The sequence below is a fragment of the Cydia splendana genome, chromosome 11, assembly GCF_910591565.1.
Source record: "Cydia splendana chromosome 11, ilCydSple1.2, whole genome shotgun sequence".
Classification (NCBI taxonomy): Eukaryota; Metazoa; Arthropoda; class Insecta; order Lepidoptera; family Tortricidae; genus Cydia; species Cydia splendana.
In genome coordinates, this window is record NC_085970.1 from 13,043,251 (window position 1) to 13,070,371 (window position 27,121).

Consider the following 27,121-nt stretch of genomic DNA (forward strand, 5'->3'; position numbering starts at 1 on the left):
TCTAACGCATATGCACAGATCTTGTTTCAATAAATAAGGTCGTGCTGCCAGTTAAATGCGTCTGAAGTGTAATCTTCTTGATACAGCCGAATTCAATAATTTTAATAGTTATTATTAAACGGTATAATCGGCACATTTGCCTTGTTTTTAAAAATACCGGGATCCCGGTATTGCATTAAAAAATACCGGTATTGAAAAATGCGTTTAAACAGACGGGATCCCGGTATTGCGGAATCCCGGGATCCCGGTATTGGAAGCCCTACTGCATACCACTACACGTTTTTCATCAATCCAAACACATAGTATAAAAAATATCTACCAGTATAGAGGAATACCGATTCAAACTTTAAACTGCCATAACTTTTGTTCAAATTTTTGTGGATTGGATCTTTTACCTTTAACTACGTACAGTTATGAATGTCCGTATATTTTAATATTGGTAATTTGCCTTTTAAATTGTAACAGCATAAGGACTTACTCGAAGGAGCTAGATAAAATATATACTTACTTAATTAAAGTTAGATAAAAGTATCAAATTAAACATTTTTTAATACGCAGTATCACAAAATAATGCCATCTTAATACAAAAATAAGTTCAAAAACTAAAACCCGACTACTGCAAATCGCGCTCTAAAAAGTATGAAACAAGATAGAATTCTTCAGCCACGATTATAAACTTTAAGGTAAAGTGGCATACGACCACGGCTATCCTCTGAATCTCTGTAAATATTAGTGATGTACCGACTATTGATTTGGCCGACTAGCCGACTAATCGGCGCTCGAATGGCCGATTAGTCGGCTAGTCGGCCAGATCATTAGTTTCGTATAAGTTCAGGTCAAAAACAATAGTTTTGCTTCTTTGGTTGCGCTATTCGTCATATTAGCTTGGCTAAAAGGTGTTCTCTACAGGTACAAAGACCTATCACAAGAATCCTCGTTCAATTTCTGTCTTTAGTTCTTTTATTTTGCAATCCTGTGTTGACCGTCAATACAGCTTGTAGTAGGTATTTCTAAGGCTCTATTTCCCGTACGTAGTCGCCAGTTAAGGACCTATACCCTGTGGTCAGCGTCTTTACGTAAAACGTGCCCTGTCTAAGTCCCAAAATTTTGCAATAATATTAAAAGTTCCTCATGGCTCCACCATTAAAAAAAAACAAAAACTGAATAATAATAAAAAAAATATCGAACTTGCACATGAAATTACACGAGAATCAGTTGAGATCGACCTGTAGAGGAAACAAAAGTTTTCGTTTGCACCCTGAATAGGTATTTTAGTAAAATAAACATAAAACATATGGTAAATAATGACTGTTGATTTATTTATTTCTGTTTTTTCTTTCACTAATAAAGTGCCGACTAATCGGCCATTTTTGCCGACTAGTCGCCGACTAATCGCCGACTACAAATGTGGCCGGATAGTCGACTTTCCCGACTAGTCGGCGACTAGTCGGTACAAAATTAATTGAATAAATAATAAGTTCAAAAACTAAAACCCGACTACTTACTGCAAATCGCGCTCTAAAAAGTATGAAACAAGATAGAATTCTTATCTGAAATTATCATACAGGAAATATTATAAGAGTTATCGTTTTTTAAATAAAAAAATACAACGTAATATATTTTACTAATTTTTTTATATATTTACTAGTGATGTACCGACTATTGATTTGGCCGACTAGCCGACTAATCGGCGCTCGAATGGCCAATTAGTCGGCCGACTAGTCGGCTAGTCGGCCAGATCATTAGTTTCGTATAAGTTCAGGTGAAAAACAATAGTTTTGCTCCTTTGGTTGCGCTATTCGTCATATTAGCTTGGCTAAAAGGTGTTCTCTACAGGTACAAAGACCTATCACAAGAATCCTCGTTCAGTTTCTGTCTTTATACTCCAAAACGTAATTCAAGACCAAAAAAAGTAAGAAAATGTTGCCACTGCAATAATTTGTTTGTAAAATAGTAAATAATCACGCTAAGATAATTTATTTATTAGTAATTTTACTCCTACTATTTAAAAAAGTACTTTTATTTACTTAATTTTACTTAAATACAAGACGCGCTAGTAAAAAGAGGCAACATTTTCTTACTTTTTTGGCCTTGAATTACGTTTTGGAGTATAGTTCTTTTATTTTGCGATCCTGTGCAGACCGTCAGTACAGCTTGTAGTAGGTATTTCTAAGGCTCTATTTCCCGTACGTAGTCGCCAGTTAAGAACCTATCCCCTGTGGTCAGCGTCTTTACGGAAAACGTGCCCTGTCTAAGTCTCAAAATTTTGCAATAACATTAATAAAAGTTCCTCATGGCTCCACCATTAAAAAAAAAAAACAAAAACTGAATAATAATAAAAAAAAATATCGAACTTGCACATGAAATTACACGAGAATCAGTTGAGATCGACCTGTAGAGGAAAACACCAGCCCACCAACATACGATAACGATCAAACGGTCAATTATTTGAACAAAAGTTTTCGTTTGCACCCTGAATAGGTATTTTAGTAAAATAAACATAAAACATATGGTAAATAATGACTGTTGATTTATTTATTTCTGTTTTTCTTTGGCACGTATTTAACCGGTCAACTAATTAATCGAATTTGGGTAGTTTAAAATAATAGAAATGGGTACTAAAATTAATAGTTTGGCAACAAAAACGGAGCCTTAAAATATATCAATATGAGTTGTATTTTAATGCCATTACAGCTTTTGTTTATTTTTAGACAGGTACCAAATATTTATTTGGCAACTGTATTATTATATTGGCGACTATTTATGCAGCACATTTTAAAAAGAAAACGGCTATCTATTAATTTAAAGATGAAGTTCTTTTAAAATATTCACTACACGGTGAAGCTAACACGCTCCTCCTCGCTTCGCTCGTCGTCGCACCTATCTTTTGACTCTGGCAGAACACAGTGGTAACTATTGAAATTAGTAATTAAAAATTTAAAGACCTAATGGTATAATGGCCATTAGGTGTTTCATGATTAGGAATTTCGACTAAGATAAGTATAGCAAGTATAGTAGGGTATTATTGGTAAATAAATTTGTGGTGTTTTGTGGATTAGTTAGTAGTAAAATTTGTCAATTTAAAGTAAGTACTAGGGTATGCATATGTTTAAATTTAAATTATTTAAAAATGGACTATTTAAAGCTTATGTATATAGGTATCTTAGGTATTCTGTATATGTACAAAATATAAACAACCAAATTTTATGATCGCTTTACAATATTTGTTGCCAACTTATTATTTTAGACGCCAACCTATCAATTCAAGTTCCCTATAATTTTTTTATGTGGCTTGATTTTGCTGCCAGTTTTTTAATAATATGATGCTTAAATTTGAGGCTAATATAAATTTATTCGTGCTAAAATATTAATGCACAGCCAAATTATATTATTATATGCCCAGTGAAAGTTCGTGTTTAATATTTTAGTTGCCCGGTTAATAATAAGCCTTTTTCTTTCACTAATAAAGTGCCACTAGTATACTAAATATATAAAATAATTAGTAAAATATATTACGCTGTATTTTTTTATTTAAAAAACGTAAACTCTTATTTTATTTCCTGTATGATAATTTCAGATAAGAATTCTATCTTGTTTCATACTTTTTAGAGTGCGATTTGCAGTAAGTAGTCGGGTTTTAGTTTTTGAACTTATTTTTTATTTAATTAATTTTGGGGTCAGGATTTCGTTACTAACTATTTGTGGTCACTTTATATTAAATACTTTTGCGAGGGCGTCCTCAGTACATGCAGAAATGCACACAGAGCGCCGCATATATCGGGCTACGCCCGACTCCTTTGGCATTGAGGCGCCTTCGGCGCCCGGCTTTGGAGCGCGTACAGCGTGCCTCGTACGTTGGGCTACACCCGACTCTTTTATTATGAGGGCGCCGAAGGCGCCCGCCTTCGGAACGCGTACAGCGTGCCTCGTACGTCGGGCTACGCCCGACTCTTTTAGTATGAGGGCGCTGAAGGCGCCCGGCTCTGTAACACGTATGAGGGCGCCGAAGGCGCCCGGCTTTGGAACGCGTACAGCAAGCCTTGTAGCCCGACTCTTTTAGTATGAGGGCGCCGAAGGCGCCCGGCTTTGGACCGTGTACAGCGCGCCACGTACATCGGGCTACGCCTGACACTTTTAGTGTGGGGGCGTCTTTTGGATCGAGTTCGGTGCGTCACATAGAGGTACGTTTCAGTATGCTTCGCCTGACAATATATTACGAGGTGAATATTATACTAAGCAACTTTTACTATGGGACCAAACCCGAACTCGTAAAAAAATTGGCTGTTTCATACATTTTGGCAGATCTGGACTTGATACTTACTCACATTATAAAATATTGCAGGTCATTAAAAAAACACCATGTATATAGCGGCCAAACAAATTTATCTTGCGAAAACCTTCTTTTATCGCCGTAGTCGCGTAACACGCGGATAGATAGAATCCAGAGCGCTTGTAGATTCGTAGTTCGAATTAAGTACCTACCCGATAAATTAATGTTTTATCGGGTGCATGCAAGTAAAGCCGGGTGCAAAAACTTACAATATGTATATTTTTGAAATGTGCTAATTGAGCTCTTTCAAATGATATACAGCACGTCATCATTACTTACTTATTTTTATTTTTTTGGTTCGTGACTTTATGACCTCTAGAGGGCGCTGTGTTCATTTTTTTGTGACGTCATATAGCCTATAACCAGCGGACGATTAAGGGTCGGTTGCACCAAACCGTCTGTCACAGTTAAAGCGTTCGCTAAATTTTTGAAGTGAAAACTTCTTTAGCGGCGCTGAGCACTTTTTGAGGTGGGGAAAAAATGATAAACTCGAGACAGCGTAACGCGTAACGCGCTGACGTCATGTGTGACGGACAATGTTATTCACCAAAGAACTTTAGTCATAACGAATCATAATCAGGTCTATTATTTAAAACTGGACTTTTATATTAAGCAATAAAGCTCAATGTTCTAATCTTGTACCTACGGGCTGAAATACGAGGATCTCACAGTTACATTCTAACTTTATATCACTCCAATATAATTCAATAAAGCTACATCTTGATGAAATCGCTAATAAAAGTGAACTCTAGTACTGGTGAATAAAACTCAAAATATCATGACCAAATATATTTAGATGCGAGGCCTGCAAGGTAACTTTACAATTTCTATTCGAATTTCAAACAATTAACGCTACAAATTTAAGCTCACTGGCCAGCAATTTCGGAACTTAAGTTTTTCAATAGAAAGGAGGATGGGTCAATTATACATAGTGCTGCAGACATTTTGGACTAGTCATTGAGTTTTCACTTCTGTCGGCACGACCGGGGTGCAACCCGTTGTTTTTTTTGTATGGGAAGTTTCATACTATACTGCTGATTGACGTTAATCAGTCCGTTAAATGTGGTTGGTGCAACTGGCCCTAAGACGATTCGAATGACACATCGTTTGTCAAATTATAATGAGTACTTTAGAAGTTATGAAGGAACAGATGAACATACATACATACCCACATACATACCGGTCAAAATCATAACCCTCCTTTTGCGTTGCCGTAGTCGGGTAAAAATGCTAACTGCATACAGCAGTCATGTGCATACTGGTGGCTTTATGACCCAATAAATCTTGAAAATACTTTACATTAAAATTATTTTCTTGTATTTTTTTTAAAGCATCTTAACTTCTTAAGTACAAATAAAACTGATGGTGATGATTCAAAACTAAACAAATGAAGTTGCATCTACGTGAATTAAATAAGAATAAACGTATTTTTTTTAGTTTGATTATTTTTAATGATTAACAGCTATCATCTTTAAGCATCGTCGTAGTTGATTTTAATTTATAATGGAATTTCGTATGAACATTTCGACAGCCATTTTCTTGTAGGTTTATTTTTATCAAGACGCACGCGTCTGGTTAATGAATTTGAATGTTTCGCAAATCCACAACTGATTGTTTTGACGCATTTGGAATAAACTTATGATATCATTGTCTTTCCATTATTGTTGCTTATTGTGATGTCGGGTTTGAATAGAACCCGTTTATGTTATCTCAAAGATAATATTTACATCGGCAAATTAGCAAGCAATAAAGATTAGTTACGTGTTAGCAATAGCTTGCAATGACGCGTGTACTCTTTTTGTGTGCGCTGCTGTGTTTTGGCGGCAGCTCGGCTTGGCCTAGCTTGGGAAAATCCGCAGAAAATGGTAAGTATATTTCATGTCATTAGTTTTCAATCTCGACACGCGTCATACAATTGTGTTTTTCTACTCGTCGACTGTAATTCTTGAATTAAGATTTCTTATACCAAACTGCAATTGGGTATTTTTAATGTATGGGCTCCCAACTCAACTATAATATTCATCTCGATACAGTTTAGTCAACTATAATGAAATTGACCAATCACAGCTCGCCGCAATCAAGAGGACGAAACAAAACCATAGCTGAAATGAATTATTTATTTAAGGTTGTATAGTATAAACAATTGGTTCATAAGTCAGAAACGCGCATGTGACACCCTTAATATAGCAACATCCATAGACTACGAAAACCACTTATTGTTGCTTGTTAGTCTCCATAGGCTACGGTGGCCAAAATCGAGAAAACAACTGTCTAAAAATTTAATTTAGCTCGGAGCAAGTACCAGGGCCTTATGAGTTACGAGAAGGTGTCGTTGACCAACGCGGCGGCCGGGGCGCGTACCAGTATGAAGGTATCGCGGCTGCTCGCGTATCTTAGCTGTATACTTTTGGTTTGGTTTGTTTGTATGATTCTACTAGTTTAAAGTATTATTTTTGTTGACTCGTAGAAAAAGTATTGTATACAATAGTGATTTAATCAAGCTTTTCAATCTCGTACTTTACTTAGGCAACTCAGCAAGCTTCGTTGCCTAAACACGGTACTCGACTGAAAAACTCTCTATTATATCACGATTGTATAAAATACTATACTATATATATTTTATTTCGATGGGTGTACCTAAATGATTTGTTTTAAATACTTAACAGATATAAATTAAAGTCTAGTATTTATTTTAAAGAAGACTGACAACTCTTATACTCGTACAACGCCGCGAAAATTACCAAAGGTCGTAGAACGATATTTTAAATATATTTTTTACATACCTATTAATTAATAATGATTGGCTTATGAAAACTGCCACCTTACTTATAATTTCAAAACTACCTAAGTATACTATATTTATAATTTCAAAACGTCAAATTGGGCTTGACCTTGACTGACCACAGTTATGGTCACAAAAGTACGAGTCTAAATAAAGATTTAAAGCATAAATAAAGGATTTTGAGCCCTTAGAAAGGGTTTAAAAATGTTAAATATAGATTGAGGCTTAGGGTTTACGCTTTTATTGTGTTTATTTGTACTTTTGTGTATATAACAGTGGCCAGGAAACCTTTCTAATCTATGGAACGTTGTTTATGGAAATAGTTAATCCCGAAATCAAGAAATAATTGTCTGACTTCAAACATTTCAGCTATCAGATGTCTTGATAAAAATTAAAGTCCCCTAGCAAAGTAGGTACTTATTTAAATGAACATAAAAATACCTTAAATTAATATAATGGACACTTATGTAATTGAATCATATAACTCTTAAACATCTACTTTAGTGCAGGGGCGTATTTACCCTAGGGTCATCCGGGCCATGGCCCGGGGCGCCAACCCCCAGGGGCGGCATATGGCGTCCCTGGCGGATTGCATTTTGTTTTTCTTCCTTGACTTCTGGGGCGGCGAAACGTATTGGCCCGGGGCGCCAAATTTCAAAATACGCCCCTGCTTAAAGTGTCAAATAATATACATAATTTAATTTTATCATTATGATATAAATAAATTATATTAATCTAATCAAAATCATCCATTACGTAATTTATAGATTTGTAAACTAGATTAAGTAATTATTTATGTATGTAATCAAGTGTACTACCTACCCATCTACCTATAATTATACCTACACATAATTCATGCTTATTACAAAAGAGGAAAAAGAGAAAGTAGGGAGTTGAGGGAGATGGGAAAGTGGAAGAGATACCTGACTGATAGAAAATAAAAGTCACTATATAATTTAGACAAAGTATATACCTACCTAATTTTTTAGAATCAGACGGTGTGATCTTCTGTTACTACGGAGAATGGGCCAATACGAGGCCCGGAGCTGGCCGCTTCGGCGTCAGCGACTTACCCACGGATCTCTGCACACACATCGTCTACTCTTTCCTGACGCTAGACGGGCCTACAGGGAATCTGATTTACCCTCTTGAATCAACGCATGAAGAGAAAAGTAGTAAGTGACACAATCAATCGGTATTGGTAATTAATAATCATATTTGTATTTATTGGTTAGGCACTTTTATTACTTGTAAAAATTTGACATGCAAAAGTGCCCCTGTGGCCTATTTGCTGAATATTTGTTAATGGCTACTTATGACAACGCTTGCTTAACCAACGCGAGGCCCAGAGCGGAATGCTTTGGAGTCAGCGACTTACGAGTAAAGCGGACCTCTGGATCTCTGCAGTCACATTATCTACTCATTCCTCACGCAAGGAGGCTGTCTTATCCGCGATTCGGTTTCCTGCGATTATCTGTAAATATGTAAATACCTATAAGTAATATTGTTGATTTGCACCTATATTCGCTCCAAGCATGACTGTGGCGGCACCCTAGTGAATGTGGGTCATATTGCTTATTTGACAGTTGGCTACTGCCAAATAGTATGTTGATATAGTCTCACAAAAGTTCATATTTTCATCACGTGGTGCGTAGGCCTCGCTTATTTTTCCGCACCACCAACTTCATAATAATAGCGCCATTGATAATTTGTACATCTATTTTCAGATTCCGTAGCGGATCTTATAGCCTTGAAACAGTCCAATGCCAATTTAAAAATCTTGGCTGCTATTGGCGGTTGGGTAGAAGGTTCGGATAACTTTTCACCGGTAAGAACATTATGAAATATCCAAGAATTCTGATATGACGATTCAACATAATACCGGATGAAATTTTAACCACCGTTCATTCTTTGCGTAGTGATTTTATATAGATCTGGCCAAACAAGTTTTATTATGGAACCAATGCCGAAATCACGGAATAATAATTGGCTGTCCCATAGAAATCAGCGGCATCACGTCAGCTGGAATCTATGAAATAGCCAATTTTTTCTTGCGATTTCGGCATTGGTCCTATATTAAAAGTTGTTCAGTATGTGACCGATACATTTACTACGTAGAGTATGAATGGTGGTTAACATTTCACCCTGTATGTTAATAGGTAACTATTAACATGTCATTCGATATAATACCTATCAGCTTCACTAGATTATTATTCCTCTGACCAGTTGGTCAACGACGACGCTCTCAGGGCAACCTTCATCAGAAACTTGTACGAATACATCGACACCAATGGCTTCGACGGCTTGGATTTGGACTGGGAGTACCCTTCGCAACGAGGAGGCCTAGAGTCCGACAAGGTCAGTTTTGGCAAATTTAAAGCGCCCATTACTCCTAGATTTTGCTCCTAAATTATACTAGAATGGACTAAGTAAAAATTTAATAATCTTGATTTTATTCGCATAACATTTTCCAAGGTCCACACATACACATATATTCTTACAAAACAACTGTAAGTAAATATGTCCAGCTGCTGAGTTTATGACATAAACATTCTTAACCCTTTGAACGCTATACGTTATAAACAAAAACGTCACTAACACGCCAAGGTCCCGGGCGCAAGCGAGCTAATGTAAACCTTACTTGAATGAGTGAAGGTTACTTTGACAGCGTACGCCATAACACCTATAGTTGTCCATGGCGCGGTGGGCACGACTAGTAACGACGACTTTAGGTATTCTTGGCGTTCAAAGGGTTGAGCCATATTTTACACCTTTCTACGTTTTATTTGTTCACCTACACTTTGGAATTTGAATTAATCAATAGTATTAACAGTAATGTAAAATAAACAACTACTAATTAGCGTACTATTGCTATGTTTCAGGAAAAGTTCGTTTTGTTGGTAAAGGAGTTGAAGGAAGCGTTCACGCCTAAAGGATACCTACTGACCTCCGCCGTGGACGTCACACAGTCCCACATTGACTTGTCTTATGACGTCCCAGAACTCAATAAGTACGGATTTAAAGAATACATAAATGCTTGTTGAAATATAAATTATTATCTGAGTAATCTAACGTCAAGTTTCACGATTTTTACATTTATTATTTGTTTACTTAACATTTTTATTTATTGTTACGATGTCGTACCTATTCGAAACGTAGGAAGTAATTTATTTATTTTAAAAGCTCATTATTTTCTTTCTTTAAACGTAGGTAGGTTATACATAGACAGAAAAGTGTTTTTTTTTTATATCCAAAAGTAATGGATACTACGAGCCTAATTTCTGGTGATCCATATCGGCCAAAACTATTAATACATTTCATCAAAATTATGTGCATTCAATTTTAACCTTCAGAAAAAAAGGATAAATAACAGACTAAAAGTGTATTGGCCTAAATTGGACCAAATTGAGAATATGAATTACGGTTAAATACATCTACCTATGTACGTTTTAGCTACTTGGACTTCATAAACCTGATGACGTATGATTATCACGGCACCTGGGACGCAGGGACAGGTGTGAACGCGCCACTTTTTCCCCAGGAAACTGATGACCCCAACCTCAACTTGAATGTGGTAAGCAAAGCTATTATTCTATTAAATGACCCCTTACCACGGTTTATACTTAACGTGACTTAACACAGTTATAGTCCATAGACCAAGCTAACTCAGCCCAGCCCAATTTTCGCCACAGACACGGAAAGTGCTTATTCCCGCTCTAGTGAGGGAAAGTAGCGCCATAAGTAACTGTTAAGATTTAGGTAGTGTAAATTGCGTGAGGTGTACAATAAAGAGTATTGTATTTATTGTATTGTACTGTACTCAGTCAGCAGCATGGTATAATAATATAATATACTCCGCCTGGTACTCTCTTCCGAGACTCGCGAACCACGTGACTGACACAAGCCTACGTCATCATAGTCTGTGAACAGCATGATGACGTAGGCTTGTGTCAGTCACGTGGTTCGTGAGTCTCGGAAGAGAGTACCAGGCGGAGTATATTATTATACCATGGTCAGCAGTAGTTATATTCATATCTAATACCTACAGAACCACTCTGTCCACGTATGGATCAATAACGGCGCGTCCCCATCCAAGCTGGTCCTAGGTCTGGGAGCATACGGAAGGTCCTTCACCCTGACGAGTTTGGACAACACCGGGATTGGGGCGCCTTTCGACGGGCCGGGAGCAAACGGCCCTTATTCTGAAGAAGCCGGCTATTTTGGTTACAATGAGGTACAGTGTCCTTCTGTTTTAGCCCTGTAGGTAGCTTTAACACCAACTAAAGTAACATTAGTACTTTAATTTTTAATGCTAATAGAAATGAGAAATTAGAACCACGACACTTTAAATTGTTAGTCCAATATTTTTTTTTTTCACCGCACCAGCTCGGAAAGGCTTAGGTACTTCGCACTTCAAAAACGGATAGCAAAGTTGCGCTTTGCTATTAGTAATTCGATCACATGTGAGGCAAAGTAATCAAATGCAAATTTTGAGTTGTTTTCTTATGTTTGCTGGTAGAATTGACTTTTAAATGATGATTTTGGATGATAAATATTTTATAACATTCATTTGAATTTGATTTGGTTTGATTTTGTTTGATATTTTACATTTAATATTTGCTTCGGGTTGGTGTGGTGAAAAATTTTATGTTTCACTTGGGGGCAAATTTTATTTAACCCTCGTGCTTTGTAACCCTCACAACGCTCAAGATTCCATTTTTCAATTTTGGAATCTTTCGCTTGCTCGGGTATCAATATTAGCACGAGCGGTTAAACAATAACTTTACCACCTTGTAAAACAAATAACTATTAAATTTCTTTAGGCGCAAACAATTGACGAATTCCTTGAGCAATCGTAGCCATGAAGCGTTTAATGACAATCGTCAATAGAAAAGTAAAAATATACCGTGAGGGCAGGTACAGTCACGCTTCGTACCTAATTGATGAGCCATTTAGGGTCCTAGCTGAATTGGTTGTTCAATACTTACGCTATGGAATGACCAATTCAGCTAGAACCCTAAATCCCTCACCACTATCTGTGACATCGACCACGAATCTGAACCTGAACTTATCAGGTCCAAATACTGCCGAGAGAATGCATTCTAATACTCTGCATTATAAGATAATTATTGAAGTTTTTAAGTATTCAAATGTAGTTTTTATATACCTTTTGCATTTTAGCTCTGCGAAGACCAGCAGAACAATCCTTCTGCATGGAACATCACCGAGGTAGAGGGAAACTACGTGTATGCCAATAAGGACCTCTTCTGGGTCGGCTATGACAGCCCCAACACTATCTATGCTAAGGTAAGATCTATACTTATATTTGTACTTATATCACTATCTATTCTCATATTTATCTTATGAAACCTTAGAGCATTCAGTAACTGGAGACGCCTTGGCTGTCATTGTCTGTACAAAACAGTGTGCCGATTTTTGCGGGGGAGGGGCATGTCAAATGTTTGGCTATTTGTACATATACAAAAGTTTGCACAATTGTGCAAGGTTTTCGGCAGAGGGCTAAGCTCTTAAAGGCAACTCCGATTACTAAATGCTTTTTTGACGGCTTCACGTGAATTCCACCTTTACGATGAACCATCACCAACATCATCATAACTTAAGAGCTTTGCTCTTGTCGGTGTCTTCTACGATGAACCACGAAATAAAAATCAAACGCAAGATTTTACACGCCACTCTGTTTACGAGTACGTTAGAACGATTTCGTATATCAAGCGGTCAACGGTGGATCTTTTGACCGCTCTCTGTCCGATATAGCCAGCTGTACGATTTATTACTTAAGCACATCTGCTGTATTCTCAGAATCCGGGAATATAATAAAGCTCTAAGTAACTGACGGAAAAGAATTTCGTAGCATACTCGGTAGTTTTAATTTTACACGCCGATAAGCTAGCTCTCACATCTGTGTGAAAAACGAACTCATTGTTAAGATAAAATTTCTCAAGTTTTTTTAATATAATATTTAAAACTTTTGCGTTTTGAACACATATTAACCCACATTTATAGACGAGTCTACCGCGAATTTATTTTATTAAGTATGTACCTTTATTTACTAACGTTTCGACACAGGTTTCACTGGTCGTGGTCGCGGCTATTTTTTAATTATCCTTTTATACCGTAAAACGGGGTCAACAGAAATCGCGGGGTGAATAGAGAAAATTTGAACTTTTTCTTTCAAGTTGTTATATTTAAAAACGTACATCTCTAAAATTAGATTTTTTGGAATGCGTATAAAGTAGACTATTTATTCTCTACATTGATACCAAAAGAACTTAATCAAACTGCCTAAAAGTTAGATTTTTTTGACTCTAAAGTAAGGTCTCGCCGAGGTAAGAAATGAAGCCTGTCTGAACTTTGTTCTAGCGGTAAATGTTTTGACATTAACTAAGTAAAAGTTAACCTAACCTAACCTGGTAATATAGTATCAGTAGTACCTAAATAATGAATAATATTACTAATTTTCTCTATAAAGAAGCATTTTTTTTGCAAAAAACGAATAACAAACAATTTTACATGATAAAGGGGTCAGTGGACACGCGTATGGGGTGAATAGTTACGCCATAGGGGGTGATTAGATACAACAAAGGGGTGTAAAGACACGCCTTAGGGGTTAAAAGACACGTGTGAAATAGCTGTTTAACAGATATATATACCATTTGCCAATAGAGTATCAGTATAATAATGACCAAATTCGATGCCTATGACAACTAAAACTTAATATTTCTATTCACCCCTTTCTTGTGTATATCGACCCCGTTTTAAGGATATGGTAAAAACAGGTAACATTCTTTAATTTTCTCTGAATTGGGTAAGTAAAAATTTATTTCACAAATGCAAAATTGAAGAACTAACCAAGACTCAAAAAATGATATCAAAATTTTTACTTTTATCATTCGAAAATCGAAATCGTAAATCAAATCGAAAATCGTCCTTGAAGTTGAAAATCGTGTCTTTTCACCCCGTTTTACGGTAGTTATTATTATCCATTTTAAAATTTTAATATATTTATTATTCATTGATTTACTGTCTATTTTTATATCTTATGAATCTTATGATGAATTGTTAATTTTTATTAGATATTAATTTTGTATATTTTTATGTGAATTGTGTAAATATTGTAGAGATATATTATAAGCCAAATAGCTCGAAATAAATTAATTTTAATATTATATTATTTTATTACAGGCACAATACGCCAAGGAAATGGGTCTAGGTGGCATAATGTACTGGGCCGTGGATCTAGACGACTTTAGCGGGATCTGCGGGGACAAGTACCCACTCATCAGACAGGGCATCGAGGGATTCAGATCATCTGCTTCTATTATCAGTGTCGCAAAGTTATTATTAATAGTATCACTGTTTAATTGTATTGTTAGACTTAGGTTTTTGTAATATCAGTTGCCAACTTATGGATGCAAAAATTAAAATATGAATAAATCTACTAAATTGATTAGGTTGTTTTAGTATCGACCCTTATTAATTACCCTTATGTTTATTTCTTATGGATGCAAGTCATTTCAGATGTAGTTTATTATTAATTTATTTATTTTATTACCTAAGTCCTAAGTATCAAAATCCCTTAAGGATGACTCACGTTAGACCGGGCCGTGTCCGGTCCGGAGCTTCTGGCACATCGTTTTCTATGGAAAGCATCACGTGATCGCCTATCATGTCATAGAAAAGTAAGCGCCGGAAGCTCCGGCCCGGACACGGCCCGGTCTAACGTGAGTCATCCCTTATACTTCAGACTGGCAATCGTAAAACAATCATTAACATAAATTATCTTCATGGGTCAACATAGGTTTTCAACTTTTTTACTAACATAAGCCATAACTTACCAAGCTCGAAAAAAGATCCAAAACGTGTTTATATACAGTTCAGTGGATACCCTGAGTTTGGTATTATTCGAGCGAACCCTGCTTGCCTACCATGCCTCTTCGCAAGAGCGTCGCCAACCGATGGCCAAGGGGGGAGCGGCAAATTGATATAAGTTGATAAGAATTTCTTGGCTGTCTAATTTTTAATATCTAGAATAGGGGGGTGTAGAGGGGCACCTGCATGGTCGACGCCCATGCCTCTGCGCCGCCCTCACGCACGCACGTAAAATAAAGACACTTGTTTGTGATTATCTGGAATATGTAATTGTGTATGCCGTTCCGTTTTCGCGTTACCTCACTCACTTAGCGCCACTTGCACCATCCCACTAACCCGGGGTTAACCGGTTAAACCGTTAACCCAGTGTCAAATTGTACTGGTAACCATGGTACCAGGTTTAACCGGTTAACCTCGGGATATCGAATGGTGAAGTGGACCTAATCTGATTATAGAATCGCGATTTGCGGTTTTATTTTATCGTTATCTGTTGTTTATCAGCCGGCTTGCTACATCTATTATAAAAGTCTAGACCTCATTAAATATTTTTATCGCAATGGATTTAACGTTGAATTAAGTAATAATCGTACGTCGACGTATCAAGCGATGCTGGGTTTATCTACCGGTATTTTGGTATTACAAGAAAGTTACCTATAACTACCTATTGTAAAACTTTCCTACCTTCTAAGTAATAAAAGGTAAACTTGGTGTATACCGAGAAGAAGAGGAAGAAAGAGGAACCTCACCTATGAGATTTTTTTAGAGCAAAAGCTGTATGACCTTCGTAGTTAGGTATTCCTAACATTATACTGTAGCTACAAACCGCATCAATGCCTATATTATGTAGATTACCTAAAGTTTACTTAATTGTTCTTGTCATAAAATTGGCAATGTGATGATGATTAACTAAAATCGTTTGGAATGGGGCCCCTGATTGTAATCAAAGATGTTATCTTAACGATAACATATATATAATGGAAATATAGTAGGTAATAAGATTAGTTACGTATCAGCTATTACGTACAATGAAGTGTTCACTTTTTTTCGGTACATTGCTATTTTTTGGCTTGGCTTGGCCTGGCTTGGGAGCAGCGCCCAGAAGTGGTAAGTACATGTTAATTCTAAATACTAGCCTAGTAAATTATAATAGACCGGGAGACAGTGACACATTTTACTGGGTCATTTGTACCAGTATGGCGGTTCGTCAGGGGTCTAAGTACGTAATGAAGGAAAGAAAAATGATGGTCATAGCGCTGGTACCGGCGGCCCAATCGCGTGGGCGTTAGTCGAACGTGTCGGATAAAATACGAGTGTCGAACGATTTGTTCCACAAAAATCCTCGTATTTTCCGATAGTCCATAAAAAAGAAGTAGGCGGTAGCGTAATGCCATACTACTCCGGTGTGACTTACAGCCCGCCATACTGAGGCGAACACATTAATTTTAAAAAAGAATTCAAACATTTGTGCCAAGCTAATTTTTGCACAGGTGATCATCGTCGAGCAGCCATTCATGGACATCACCATGCCATACTTTTCGGATGGTTCCAAATGGCCGGCATACCGCCGCAAGGGAGTTAATTTTTTTTTTTTTTGCTAAACGATTTGTACCATCTTGAAATTTTTTTTCAACACTTTCTGTGTGATCATAAATGGAAATCTCATAATGGCATACCTGTAGGAGGTGGCAAATGTGTACAATTTTTTTTATTTTATTTCAAGTATGGCTATTGGAAGTATGGCAAATATAATAATGGTCACATTGCATCATATAATTTCCAAAAATCCAAATGCCATACTGGTACAAATCGTCAAAAAAAATTTTTTTTTAGTCTTGGCTTGAGTCTCACAGTCGTCCGCCCCGTAGTTATAATCTGGAATAATTTTTTTTAGGTATAATTGTATCCAAACAAACAGAATATGATCATGCCATGCTGTGAAAAAATATTTTACGTATTGTATAGTCGTATTTTTGAAACGTGTCGATTAAATAAGTTTTTCAAGTATGGCAGCACTTTTTCCCCCTACTATAAGTATGGCAATTATAATAACGGTCATATTTTATCAAATGCTTTCCAAAAATTTAAATGCAATACTGGTACAAATCGTTACAAAGGTAGCAAAAGTTAGCAAAAAAATAAATTAACTCCCTTGCGGCGGTATGGCGGCCATTTGGAACCGTCCGAAGAGTATGGCATGGTGATGTCCATGAATGGCTGCTCGACGATGATCACCTGTGCAAAAATTAGCTTGGCACAAATGGTTGAATTGTTTTTTTTTAATTAATGTGTTCGCTTCAATATGGCGGGCTGTAAGTCACACCGGAGAAGTACGGCATTACGCTACCGCCTACTTCTTTTTTATGGACTATCGGAAAATACGAGGATTTTTGTGGAACAAATCGTTCGACACTCGTATTTTATCCGACACGTTCGACTAACGCCCACGCGATTGGGCCGCCGGTACCAGCGCTATGACCATCATTTTTCTTTCCTTTATTACGTACTTAGACCCCTGACGAACCGCCATACTGGTACAAATGACCCAGTAAAATGTGTCACTGTCTCCCGGTCTATAAGGAGTACTCTACTGCTGAATGTTTCTCTTCTTCCAGTGAAGCTTTATCATAAGAAATAGAAGAAAGACAAGGTTCCGATTGTCAAAATCCTGAAAACATACGAGTAGATGGATTTCTTCAAATGTTATAGGCACAATTATACTGATTAGGGAATTTGCTCTCGGAAAGCATCATTTGGATATGAATCAGTGAGCTTTAGCTTAAACCCTGTCGTCTTTTTCCATCGGGTGTAGATATATTTCACCAAGATCCGTTAGACCGGTAGTACCTAATTGATGAATTTGAGAACTACACTACCTATTGGTTAAAGTACAATCACAAGTATCTACACAATTGCACGATCAAAGCTTGTTTGACGAGAAAACGATAAAGGAAACTGGACTAAAAAAAATCATGTTGACAAAGTACCGGTATAATTTTTCAGAATCAGTTGGCGTGATATTCTGCTACTACGGCGAATGGTCCAACGAGAGGCCTGGAGCCGGCCGCTTCGGTGTCAGCGACCTGCCCACGGACCTCTGCACACACATTGTCTACTCGTTCCTTTTACTTGACGGGCCTACAGGGAACCTGACTTACCCTCTTGAATCTACGTTTGAAGGAAAAACTAGTAAGTTAATCATACGGTGGTATTCTGCCATTACGGCAAATAGACCAACGCGAGGCCCAGAGTCGGCCATATTGCCGCATTGCAGTCATTTCAGACGTAATGCGAATTTAAAGTGAAGACGTATTTCCCAGTTAGACAAATTACTTGTAAGTAACTTAGATTGAAAGGAATATTTAACTCCATGGTTTCTGTGAACTAGAACTTCGTTTCTTCGTTAAATCATGCATCATATGATTTACGATATTACGATTATTGTCTACACCATGTTTAAACATTTGTTTTCAGATGCTGTGGCCGATCTTATAGCCTTGAAACAGTCCAATGCCGATTTAAAAATATTGGCTGCTATTGGCGGTTGGGTAGAGAGTTCGGATAACTTTTCACCGGTAAGATCATTTATGGAATATAATATTAGTCTAACTAAATTATGGAGCTTATTCAATATTTTTATTTGTTTACTCACGAGCAATTTTTATCAATAATTTAATTATATTAATAATTTTTAACAAAAAAACAAGTTTCACAAAATAGTTAGGCATATTAAACTATACATTTTATGGTGTTGGATAGTTCCATATTACCAAGATCCTGACCAATTGAGAACCTACCAATTTTAAGTTTAGTTAGATAAGACGTATTAAAGATACTTATTAATAACGGGTCACTCACGTAAGTATTTTAAGTCGTAAACGCTCGACATGTTTAATATATTTAATATCTTTACTGCTTCACTAAAGAATTATTTCTCTTGCCAGGTGGTCAACGACGACGCTCTCAGGGCAAATTTTGTCAAAAACTTGTACGAGTATATCGACACCAATGGCTTCGATGGCTTGGATTTGGACTGGGAGTACCCTTCGCAACGAGGAGGCCTAGAGTCTGACAAGGTTACATGTAACACTTTAAACTCTCGCGTTTTGTACACATATTTAATTACTGTGAGTGTTGCGTGTCGTGCCGTGGACAATAAACATTAAACTTTAACGGGTAGCTGCAATTTCTTTGTCTACCCCGAACATTTTTATAAACTAATTTCGGGTAGTTTAGTGGTGTTTTATTAATATCTCCGTTGACATTTGTTGGGACGTCAGTCTTTCCGTGACCACAGCTGGTGCAACTCAGCTGAAACGTCGGAATTAAAGGTAAAAACAATGAAATTATATCGCGGTAGACCCGTTTGTGTAATTAAATAAGGTTACATGTGTTTACGAATGATGTTTTAAATTAATTTAGGTTTGGTTAATTAACCCGTAACTAAAAATGACCCTACTTAAGCCCATCTAGGTAGAAACAACAACAACGGTACCTATGTTAAGGTACTTTCTAATACGAACCTTTTGAACCCTAATTTAAATTTAGAGCCCTATCATTCAACAAATCTACTAAAAAATATTTCTTATCTAATTTCAGGAGAAGTTCGTTTTGTTGGTAAAGGAGTTAAAGGAAGCGTTCACGCCTAAAGGATATCTACTGACCTCCGCCGTAGCCGTCACCCAGGCACACATCGACCTTTCCTATGACGTCGTAGCACTCAATGAGTAAGTGAGGATACAAAAGTGAAATTATTATTCTTAAGAGAAAAGCCTGCTTAACCAAAAAGTCGAGAAATATGCAGTATTTCGTGCTGATTGGCGGAACCGGGACCGCACTAAGCACCGGCTTTACTCGTAGCTCCTATACCTACTTACCTACTGATGTCACACAGATTTCGTATTAGCAAGTCGAGAAAGAGCCAAAGAGTGATCATAATCTAACATAATAATCTCTGACATAATATTCACACAAAAATTAATTCACAAGATTCTGTTCTATACTCCTAAAAAAAAATATCTGTGCAGGAATTTGGACCAGGCTAATAGACATACGTTTTCCAGATACCTGGACTTCATAAACCTGATGACATACGATTTTCACGGCACCTGGGATCCGGAGACAGGCGCGAACGCGCCTCTGTTCCCGCAGGAAACAGATGGCCCTGATGTCAATTTGAATGGTGTAAGCATTAATTCCTTTGCCTCTAGTAAATAAGCTAGCTAACTTTTGCATTCATATGATAATTGATAATCCACATAAAACTACTAAAAGAAGAGTCCGTCTAAGCCAGGGTTTCTTAAACTGGGGTCCACGGACCTCTTAGGGGTCCGTCGCATATTTAGGAGTGGTCCACAGTAGGTCAGTTACCTAAAGTGTAAGTAAACTAATAATACAAGTAAAATTTTCCTGTAATATTTTTTTAACCAGGGTCCGTGGAATTGTTTAAATTGTGAAAATGTTCCGTGACTGCAAAAAGTTCAAGAACTGAAGCCAACTGAACTTCTTGGCATGGTACAGAGTGTGAAAGGTTTGGTGATGCTGGTTTGGCTCGTTGATGGTTTGGCTTGGTGGCAACACAAACACGTTACTCAAAACGTTACACAAACAGTGAAACCAGCAGCCACAACAGCGTATACATACATAATATATAATTTCTACAGAACCACTCTGTCCATGTATGGATCGAAAACGGCGCGTCTCCATCCAAGCTGCTGCTTGGTCTGGCATCCTACGGGAAAACCTTCAACTTGACCGACCTGGACAACACCGGCACCGGGGCGCCCTTCGACGGGCCAGGAGAAGGCGGCCCTTATACCGAGGAACCTGGCGTTTTGGCTTACTATGAGGTGAGTGGTTTTGTTGTATTTCTTACCCTCAAGCTCATAAATATCTGGCATCATCAACCTTTGTATTGACATGAAGCTTTTTAAGTTTTACAGATAGAGATAGAGCTTGTTTGAAAGGTTAGACGCCAATGTTGAACACGTGTGGCCAGAATGGTCCATGTGAGTTTTTGACGCTAATAACCATATTAACCATCATAAAATCAATTCGGCATCCTGTAAGTGATATTTCCAAGTGTCGCTAAATACAAATCTTACTTGCTAAGCGACCTTAGAGCATTTAGTAGGTAACTGGAGCCTTTTTGCGGGGGAGGGGATGTCAAATGTATTGCTATTTTCTACATGATTTGTACGTAACGTACAAATAGCCATGTCAGTCCATACAATAGTTTGCACAATTGTGCAAGTTTTTCGGCAGAGGGGTAAGCTCTTAATGGCCACTCCAGTTATTAAATGCTCTAAGTAAGCGACCCTTACCTTTTCATCGTAGCTTGATTTTCACAATCATTGAATTTGGATATTTTAGATACTACACAGATATTGTTTTTTTTAGATCTGCGAAGACCAGAAGAACAATCCATCTGCATGGAACATCACTGAGGTAGAGGGCAACTACGTGTATGCGAACAAGGATCACTTGTGGGTCAGCTACGATAATCCCAATACTATCTATGCTAAGGTAAGCTTGTAGCAATTTTTGTATGCATTTAAAACTGTTCATTGACAACTGTGAAGAGAATGCAATGTAATTTCACATATATTTCAAACGAAATAAAAAGTAGCAGATGACCATATTAAAAACTAGCATCTTTAATAACTCTGCAAATCGCAAATGTTGAACTTATTCAGCAAACTATTACACCACGCTCCAGATCCACATAGTAAGTGTGTAAAGGGGTACGATATCAGCCTTCGCTCGCTCGCTAAACGTAACAGTTCCGAACAACTGACAGGCTGATATCGTCCGGCGAACTGGTAATCTGTGGCCCCCTTAATGAAATCTAACCTAACCACCCTGAAAGGTGAAAGTTTCGGAGCACATCTGTGACTTCACAGTTGATCTCTTGTGGACCACATTTTTGTTCAGATACCTAAATCTCATGTTTCTTACATTTACAGGCACGATACGCCAAGCAAATGGGTCTAGCCGGCATTATGTACTGGGCCGTGGATTTGGACGACTTCAACGGCCTCTGCGGGGACACGTTCCCGCTGATCACTGCGGGCATCGAGGGATTCAAATCATCTGCTTCTATTGCCAGTGCTGCAATTTTATTATTAATAGTCTCTCTATTTAATAGTGTTATTGTTTTAATTTAGGATTTTAATGAAATATAAACTGAAACAGTAAATTAATTTATTGGATTCAAGTAAGAATATTTTCACTAAATCAAACTTTGTGCGCAATTAGATACCTACACTACTCGATATTTGCCAAAGGAATTACTGAAATATATTTTTATCGAGTATTTTAGTTTATTATAACAGTAAAATATAATAACTAGGTTACTAGGTACATAGACTATTGGCTTTATCCACAAAATTACAATACGAAATACCAGCAAGAATGATATTTACTTCGAGTCAATGATCAAAGAAACGTAAGACACGAAGTCGAGAATACCTCCTGTTACTTCAAGCCAAGTGGTTAATGAAATTAGTTTCATTACAGATATGAAAGGTTGTCTTAATTATGTTCTGACATAAATTGTTAGTGACTATATCGGAGAAAAGCCGACGGTTTTGCAGTTTGACACACGTTTGTAAATTATTCTATTTAAAAGCGGCTTTAAAACAAGTATGAAATGAAACTGTTATGTATAGACAATGAGGGTAGACTTTGACATTTGTGTACAAAGTGAGGTAGTTGTGAAAAGGCAGTCTGTCAACGCGAACCTGGACCAGAGCATGTGCCTGGACCCCTAAACCGTGAGTTATATTAGTGGCGACGAGAAAAACTAGGACAATAGTGTGCAATTACAGTGTAAAGTGTGTGATTTGAGTGAAAAACGCATAGAAGTAGGAATCACTGTGCAAAATGGGCATCAAGTTTGGGGAGTTTGATGTGGCACATGGCTGCTGGAAAAATTACATAGAACGGTTTACTTTCTGTCTGCAGGCAGGTGAGATTGAAGATGATAGTAAAAAGAAAGCTAATTTATTAGCTGTGTGTGGTCCCGACTTGTATGATCTGATTATATCACTGATAGCACCAACTAAAATAAGTGAGGTTACCTTGACAACAATTGTTAGTAAGTTGAACAGTCATTTCCACCCGAAGCCAAATGAAATTATCCAGTCTTATAAATTTCATACAAAGTATCAAGAAGAGGGGGAAAAGATTAGGGACTTTATAGCACAATTGAGGAAATTGAGCATCGACTGTAACTTTAAAGATTTGGATCGAACACTGCGGGATCGCTTAGTATGTGGTATAAGGGACAAGGAGGTACAGAAGAAGTTGTTACAACAGAGTACATTGACATTTGATCAAGCTTGTGAGATTGCTTTGTCTCATGAGGCGGCAGGGATTGGTTCAAGTATTATTGTTCCGGCTTCTTCTAGTCAAGTCTCTGGTGATTTAGAAGTACCAATGGAAGTAAATAAACTGACTAACAAAAGGATTGAAAGGCAGACAGAAGGATGTCATGTGTGCGTTGTGGTAGACCCCATAGAGGCCCCTGTAGGTTTAGATGGACCAAATGTCATGGCTGTGGCAAGACGAGCCATATCGAGGCGGTTTGTGGCTTGAAGTTAAAAGAAAATAATACTCCAAAATCTGATTTTAATGGATTATATGAAGAAATTGCAGTTAATAATATGAGGCAAGATAGTGCAGTACCAGCATATATGATGGAAATGATGCTGAATGGAGATAGGATAGCTATGGAAGTATACTGCGGGTGCGCTTTCAGTCTCATAATTGAGCAGACCGCTAAGATAGTTTGGCAGGGCTCGCTCCCAGTATTGATGATGTTGGGGTTTCTTTAAAGACATGGACAGAAAACAGACTATGTATAATGGGTAAAGCGACAGTTTTGGTTCAGAATAAGGGGATAAAGAAAAACTTATCCATAGTTGTGGCCAAGGGAAACGGGCCAAGCTTGATTGGTCGGAATTGGTTCCAGGATCTAGGGATACATGTCGAAGGAGTACATAGTGTAAAGGTTGACAGTGATGAATTGGCCATTACACTGAAAGGGATACAGAAACGCTATGCAGGAGTATTTCAGGAAGGATTAGGGAAATATACGGGGCCGGTAGTGTGTATTAGGCCAAAAGAAGGGGCAAAGCCTGTTTTTTTTAAGAGCAGACCGGTGCCGTTCGCAATAAAAGGCCGAATTTACGAAGAGTTGGATAGGCTAGAAGCTGAAGGCGTTTTGGAGGCGACGGCACATTCCGAATGGGCCACACCTATACTTAGTTCCAGTACTTAAGCAAGATGGCAAGGTACGTCTGTGCGGGGATTATAGGGCGACAGTGAATGCCGTGACGGATACTGACACGTACCCCTTACCTACCCTCAGTGAAGCTTTTGCGGAATTACAAGGGGGAATTTTATTTACAAAGATAGATTTGGAACGGGCGTACACCCAGGTTATGGTAGATGAGGAGACAGCGAATTTGCTAACTATTAATACTCCTAAGGGGTTATATAAAATGAAGAGACTACCCTTTGGGGTAAAGGCTTGTCCTGGCATATTCCAACGACTCATGTCGACGCTATTGGCTGGTATCCCTGGGGTAGCCGTACTGTTGGACGATATTGTGGTGACTGGCAATGGAGTGCAAGAACACAATAGGAGGCTCGAGGCAGTGCTTCAGAAGTTACAGGAAGCTGGATTGCGAGTGAATAAAAACAAATGTAAATTTGCTGCCAGGAGTGTGCAGTTTTTAGGTTTTATGATTGACGAATTTGGTATTCATCCTTGCGAGGAGAAGATTCGTGAGATTGAGAAGACGCCAGCACCGCGTAACGTAAAGGAGCTTCAAGCATTACTGGGGCTGATAAATTTTTATGATAGATTTTTGCCACACAAGGCGTCGATTTCTGAGCCATTGTACAGATTACTTGATAAAGACGCAAAATGGAATTGGGGAAAATCACATCAAAATTCATTCGAAAAGCTAAGGGAAATGCTTTCCAGTAAAGATACTCTGGTGCATTATGACGTGAAAAGGAAGCTTATTTTATCTTGTGACGCTTCACAGTACGGACTGGGAGCAGTGTTAGAACACGAGATGGCTGATGGAAGTATCAGACCCGTAATGTTTGCCTCGAGAACCATGAACGCACATGAACGTAATTATGCACAAATAGACAAGGAAGCAGTGCTATAATATTTGGCTTGAAGAAATTTCATCAGTTTATAAGTGGTCGAAGAGTGATTATCAAAACAGATCATAAGCCTTTGTTGGGGATATTCGATTCAAAGAGACCTATACCCAACATTATATCACCTAGGATGTTAAGGTGGGCACTTCTTCTTAACTCTTATGACTATGAAATACAATATGTTGAGGGAAAAAAAATTGGAAATGCAGATGCACTCAGTCGATGGCCGGGTCCAGCAGGTACACAAACACCGGAAGAGGATTATTTAGGAATTCTACTAATAGAGGAGACACCCATTGAATTGGAGTTCTCTGCCATAGAAGTGGCTAACTTGACAAAAAAGGATAAGTGTCTCAGTAAAATATTATATTGGATACGTAACAGATGGCCCGGGAAGACCGATGACGAGTACCGTGGAATGGGGTTACTTTGAATCCTGGGTTTACTTTGATAAAAACTTTACTTCCGTGTTCAAACCCGAACTCAAACGCTTTCTGAACGCACCCTGTGGATTGTTTTTTTTACGGTTGGCAAGATAGAACATCACTGTCAGTTAGTGATTTGTGTCCGTGGGATCAAGCATGTCGATCGATGGGAAAAAAATTTAAATATGCAAGTATCAGTTTTGTGTACTTCTAATGTACAATGTTCTATATAGCAAATACATAAATTTGATGTAATCCATTGAATCAGGCATGTATCGGCCTATAACATCGATTCTTGTTGCAAATCATAATCATGGCAGCAATTTTAGTACCTCGGTTTTTGTGGCATGGGGTGTCATTGATCGCCTATAAGGGTTTACTTTGATCACTGATCAATGACAACGGACGACATATAGTTTTTTTAGATTATTTAGATATTGAAGGTTTTTTAACAGATTTTTGTATTATTGTTTTAGAATAATGCCTGAGCATATAGGAACTACTCTGAAAAGGTTTTAAACCGGGCTGTGATAGAAGTGGTCGAAGGCAGGCCGTCGATACGCCAAGCATCCGTACATCATCGTATTGTTATTACATATTGTTAATAAATTTTGATAATATGAGACTGTTTTGCAATAAAGTAGATTTTTTCTAAGCCAACCTTTTTTCTCTTTGTCAAAGTAACCCCAAAAGCAATAAAATCCCTTTAAATCCTATACCTGCGAACGGATTTTTTTTAAAGCTTTGAAGTTTTAGTCCCTATAGGGGTTACTATCGAATTCCGTCGAAAAAAGGGGGGTATCAAAGTAACCCCAAATTAAGTTTAAAGTTGATCACCACTATAGAATTTTTTTTCAAAGGACACATTAGTATTTATAAAAATATTATTGGGGAAATCGATAGAGGAGCAAAAACCGATATTGTCATATTTTTTAATTATTTTTTAATTCCATTTTCGGGGAGATAAATAAATATTAATTTAGAAATTGATCAAAGTAACCCCATTCCACGGTATAAGGTTTACTGGCAAAAGCGAGACGAGTTTTCCATGTATAAGGATTGCATTTTATGGGGAAATAGAGTGGTTATACCAGAGAAGATGCGAGGAAAAGTGCTGGAGGAGCTACATATGAATCACGACGGTATTGTGATCACAAAGGCTATGGCGAGAAGCTATTTTTGGTGGCCTGCGATGGATAAACAGATTGAAGACATGGTGAAGAGCAGTAACGTGTGTACAGAAAATCGAAATATGCCATCTAAAGTTGCCCATCATTGGATAAAGCCAGATAAAGCATGGTCTAGGCTTCATATGGATTACGCTGGGCCATTTCAAGGAAAGACATTTTTAATAGTAATTCACGCTTATTCTAAGTGGCCAGAGGTCAAAATCGTACCAGATATGAGTAGCTCTACCTTAATAAGGATATTGCGGAATGTTTTTGCAGAACAAGGTCTTCCCGATGTACTTGTGAGTGATAATGGAAGAAGTTTTGTTTCAGAGGAGTTCCGCAA

The 27,121-nt window shown here is 37.6% G+C and overlaps 2 protein-coding genes and 1 long non-coding RNA gene across 3 annotated transcripts in view; all 3 read left to right on the forward strand.

Annotated features, from left to right (window-relative positions):
• LOC134794976 (uncharacterized) overlaps positions 1-27,121 on the forward strand; it is a 746,430-nt gene that overhangs the window by 35,489 nt on the left and 683,820 nt on the right. The gene's annotated exons all lie outside the window — the stretch shown is intronic.
• LOC134794913 (acidic mammalian chitinase-like) lies at positions 6,107-14,522 on the forward strand. The gene is made up of 9 exons (XM_063766766.1): positions 6,107-6,195; positions 8,102-8,287; positions 8,840-8,940; positions 9,339-9,470; positions 9,995-10,122; positions 10,566-10,686; positions 11,161-11,346; positions 12,294-12,419; positions 14,316-14,522. Exons 1-9 carry the CDS (start codon positions 6,111-6,113, stop codon positions 14,520-14,522), a joined length of 1,272 nt encoding a protein of 423 aa, XP_063622836.1. The 5' UTR covers positions 6,107-6,110.
• On the forward strand, positions 15,955-22,165 carry LOC134795149 (chitinase-3-like protein 1). The gene is made up of 9 exons (XM_063766981.1): positions 15,955-16,106; positions 18,003-18,188; positions 18,474-18,574; positions 18,944-19,075; positions 19,599-19,726; positions 20,063-20,183; positions 20,663-20,848; positions 21,399-21,524; positions 21,965-22,165. The coding sequence occupies exons 1-9, from the start codon at positions 16,028-16,030 to the stop codon at positions 22,163-22,165; spliced, it is 1,260 nt and encodes a 419-aa protein (XP_063623051.1). The 5' UTR covers positions 15,955-16,027.

Excerpts from the sequence above, each read along its gene's own strand:
- LOC134794913 (XM_063766766.1), top strand. The coding sequence starts at position 6,111 with ATGACGCGTGTACTCTTTTTGTGTGCGCTGCTGTGTTTTGGCGGCAGC. Across the intron at positions 6,196-8,101 it reads GGGAAAATCCGCAGAAAATG|AATCAGACGGTGTGATCTTC; the intron begins GTAAGTATATTT and ends CTAATTTTTTAG. Across the intron at positions 9,471-9,994 it reads GAGGCCTAGAGTCCGACAAG|GAAAAGTTCGTTTTGTTGGT; the intron begins GTCAGTTTTGGC and ends GCTATGTTTCAG.
- LOC134795149 (XM_063766981.1), top strand. The coding sequence starts at position 16,028 with ATGAAGTGTTCACTTTTTTTCGGTACATTGCTATTTTTTGGCTTGGCT. Across the intron at positions 19,727-20,062 it reads GACGTCGTAGCACTCAATGA|ATACCTGGACTTCATAAACC; the intron begins GTAAGTGAGGAT and ends TACGTTTTCCAG. Across the intron at positions 20,184-20,662 it reads CTGATGTCAATTTGAATGGT|AACCACTCTGTCCATGTATG; the intron begins GTAAGCATTAAT and ends TAATTTCTACAG.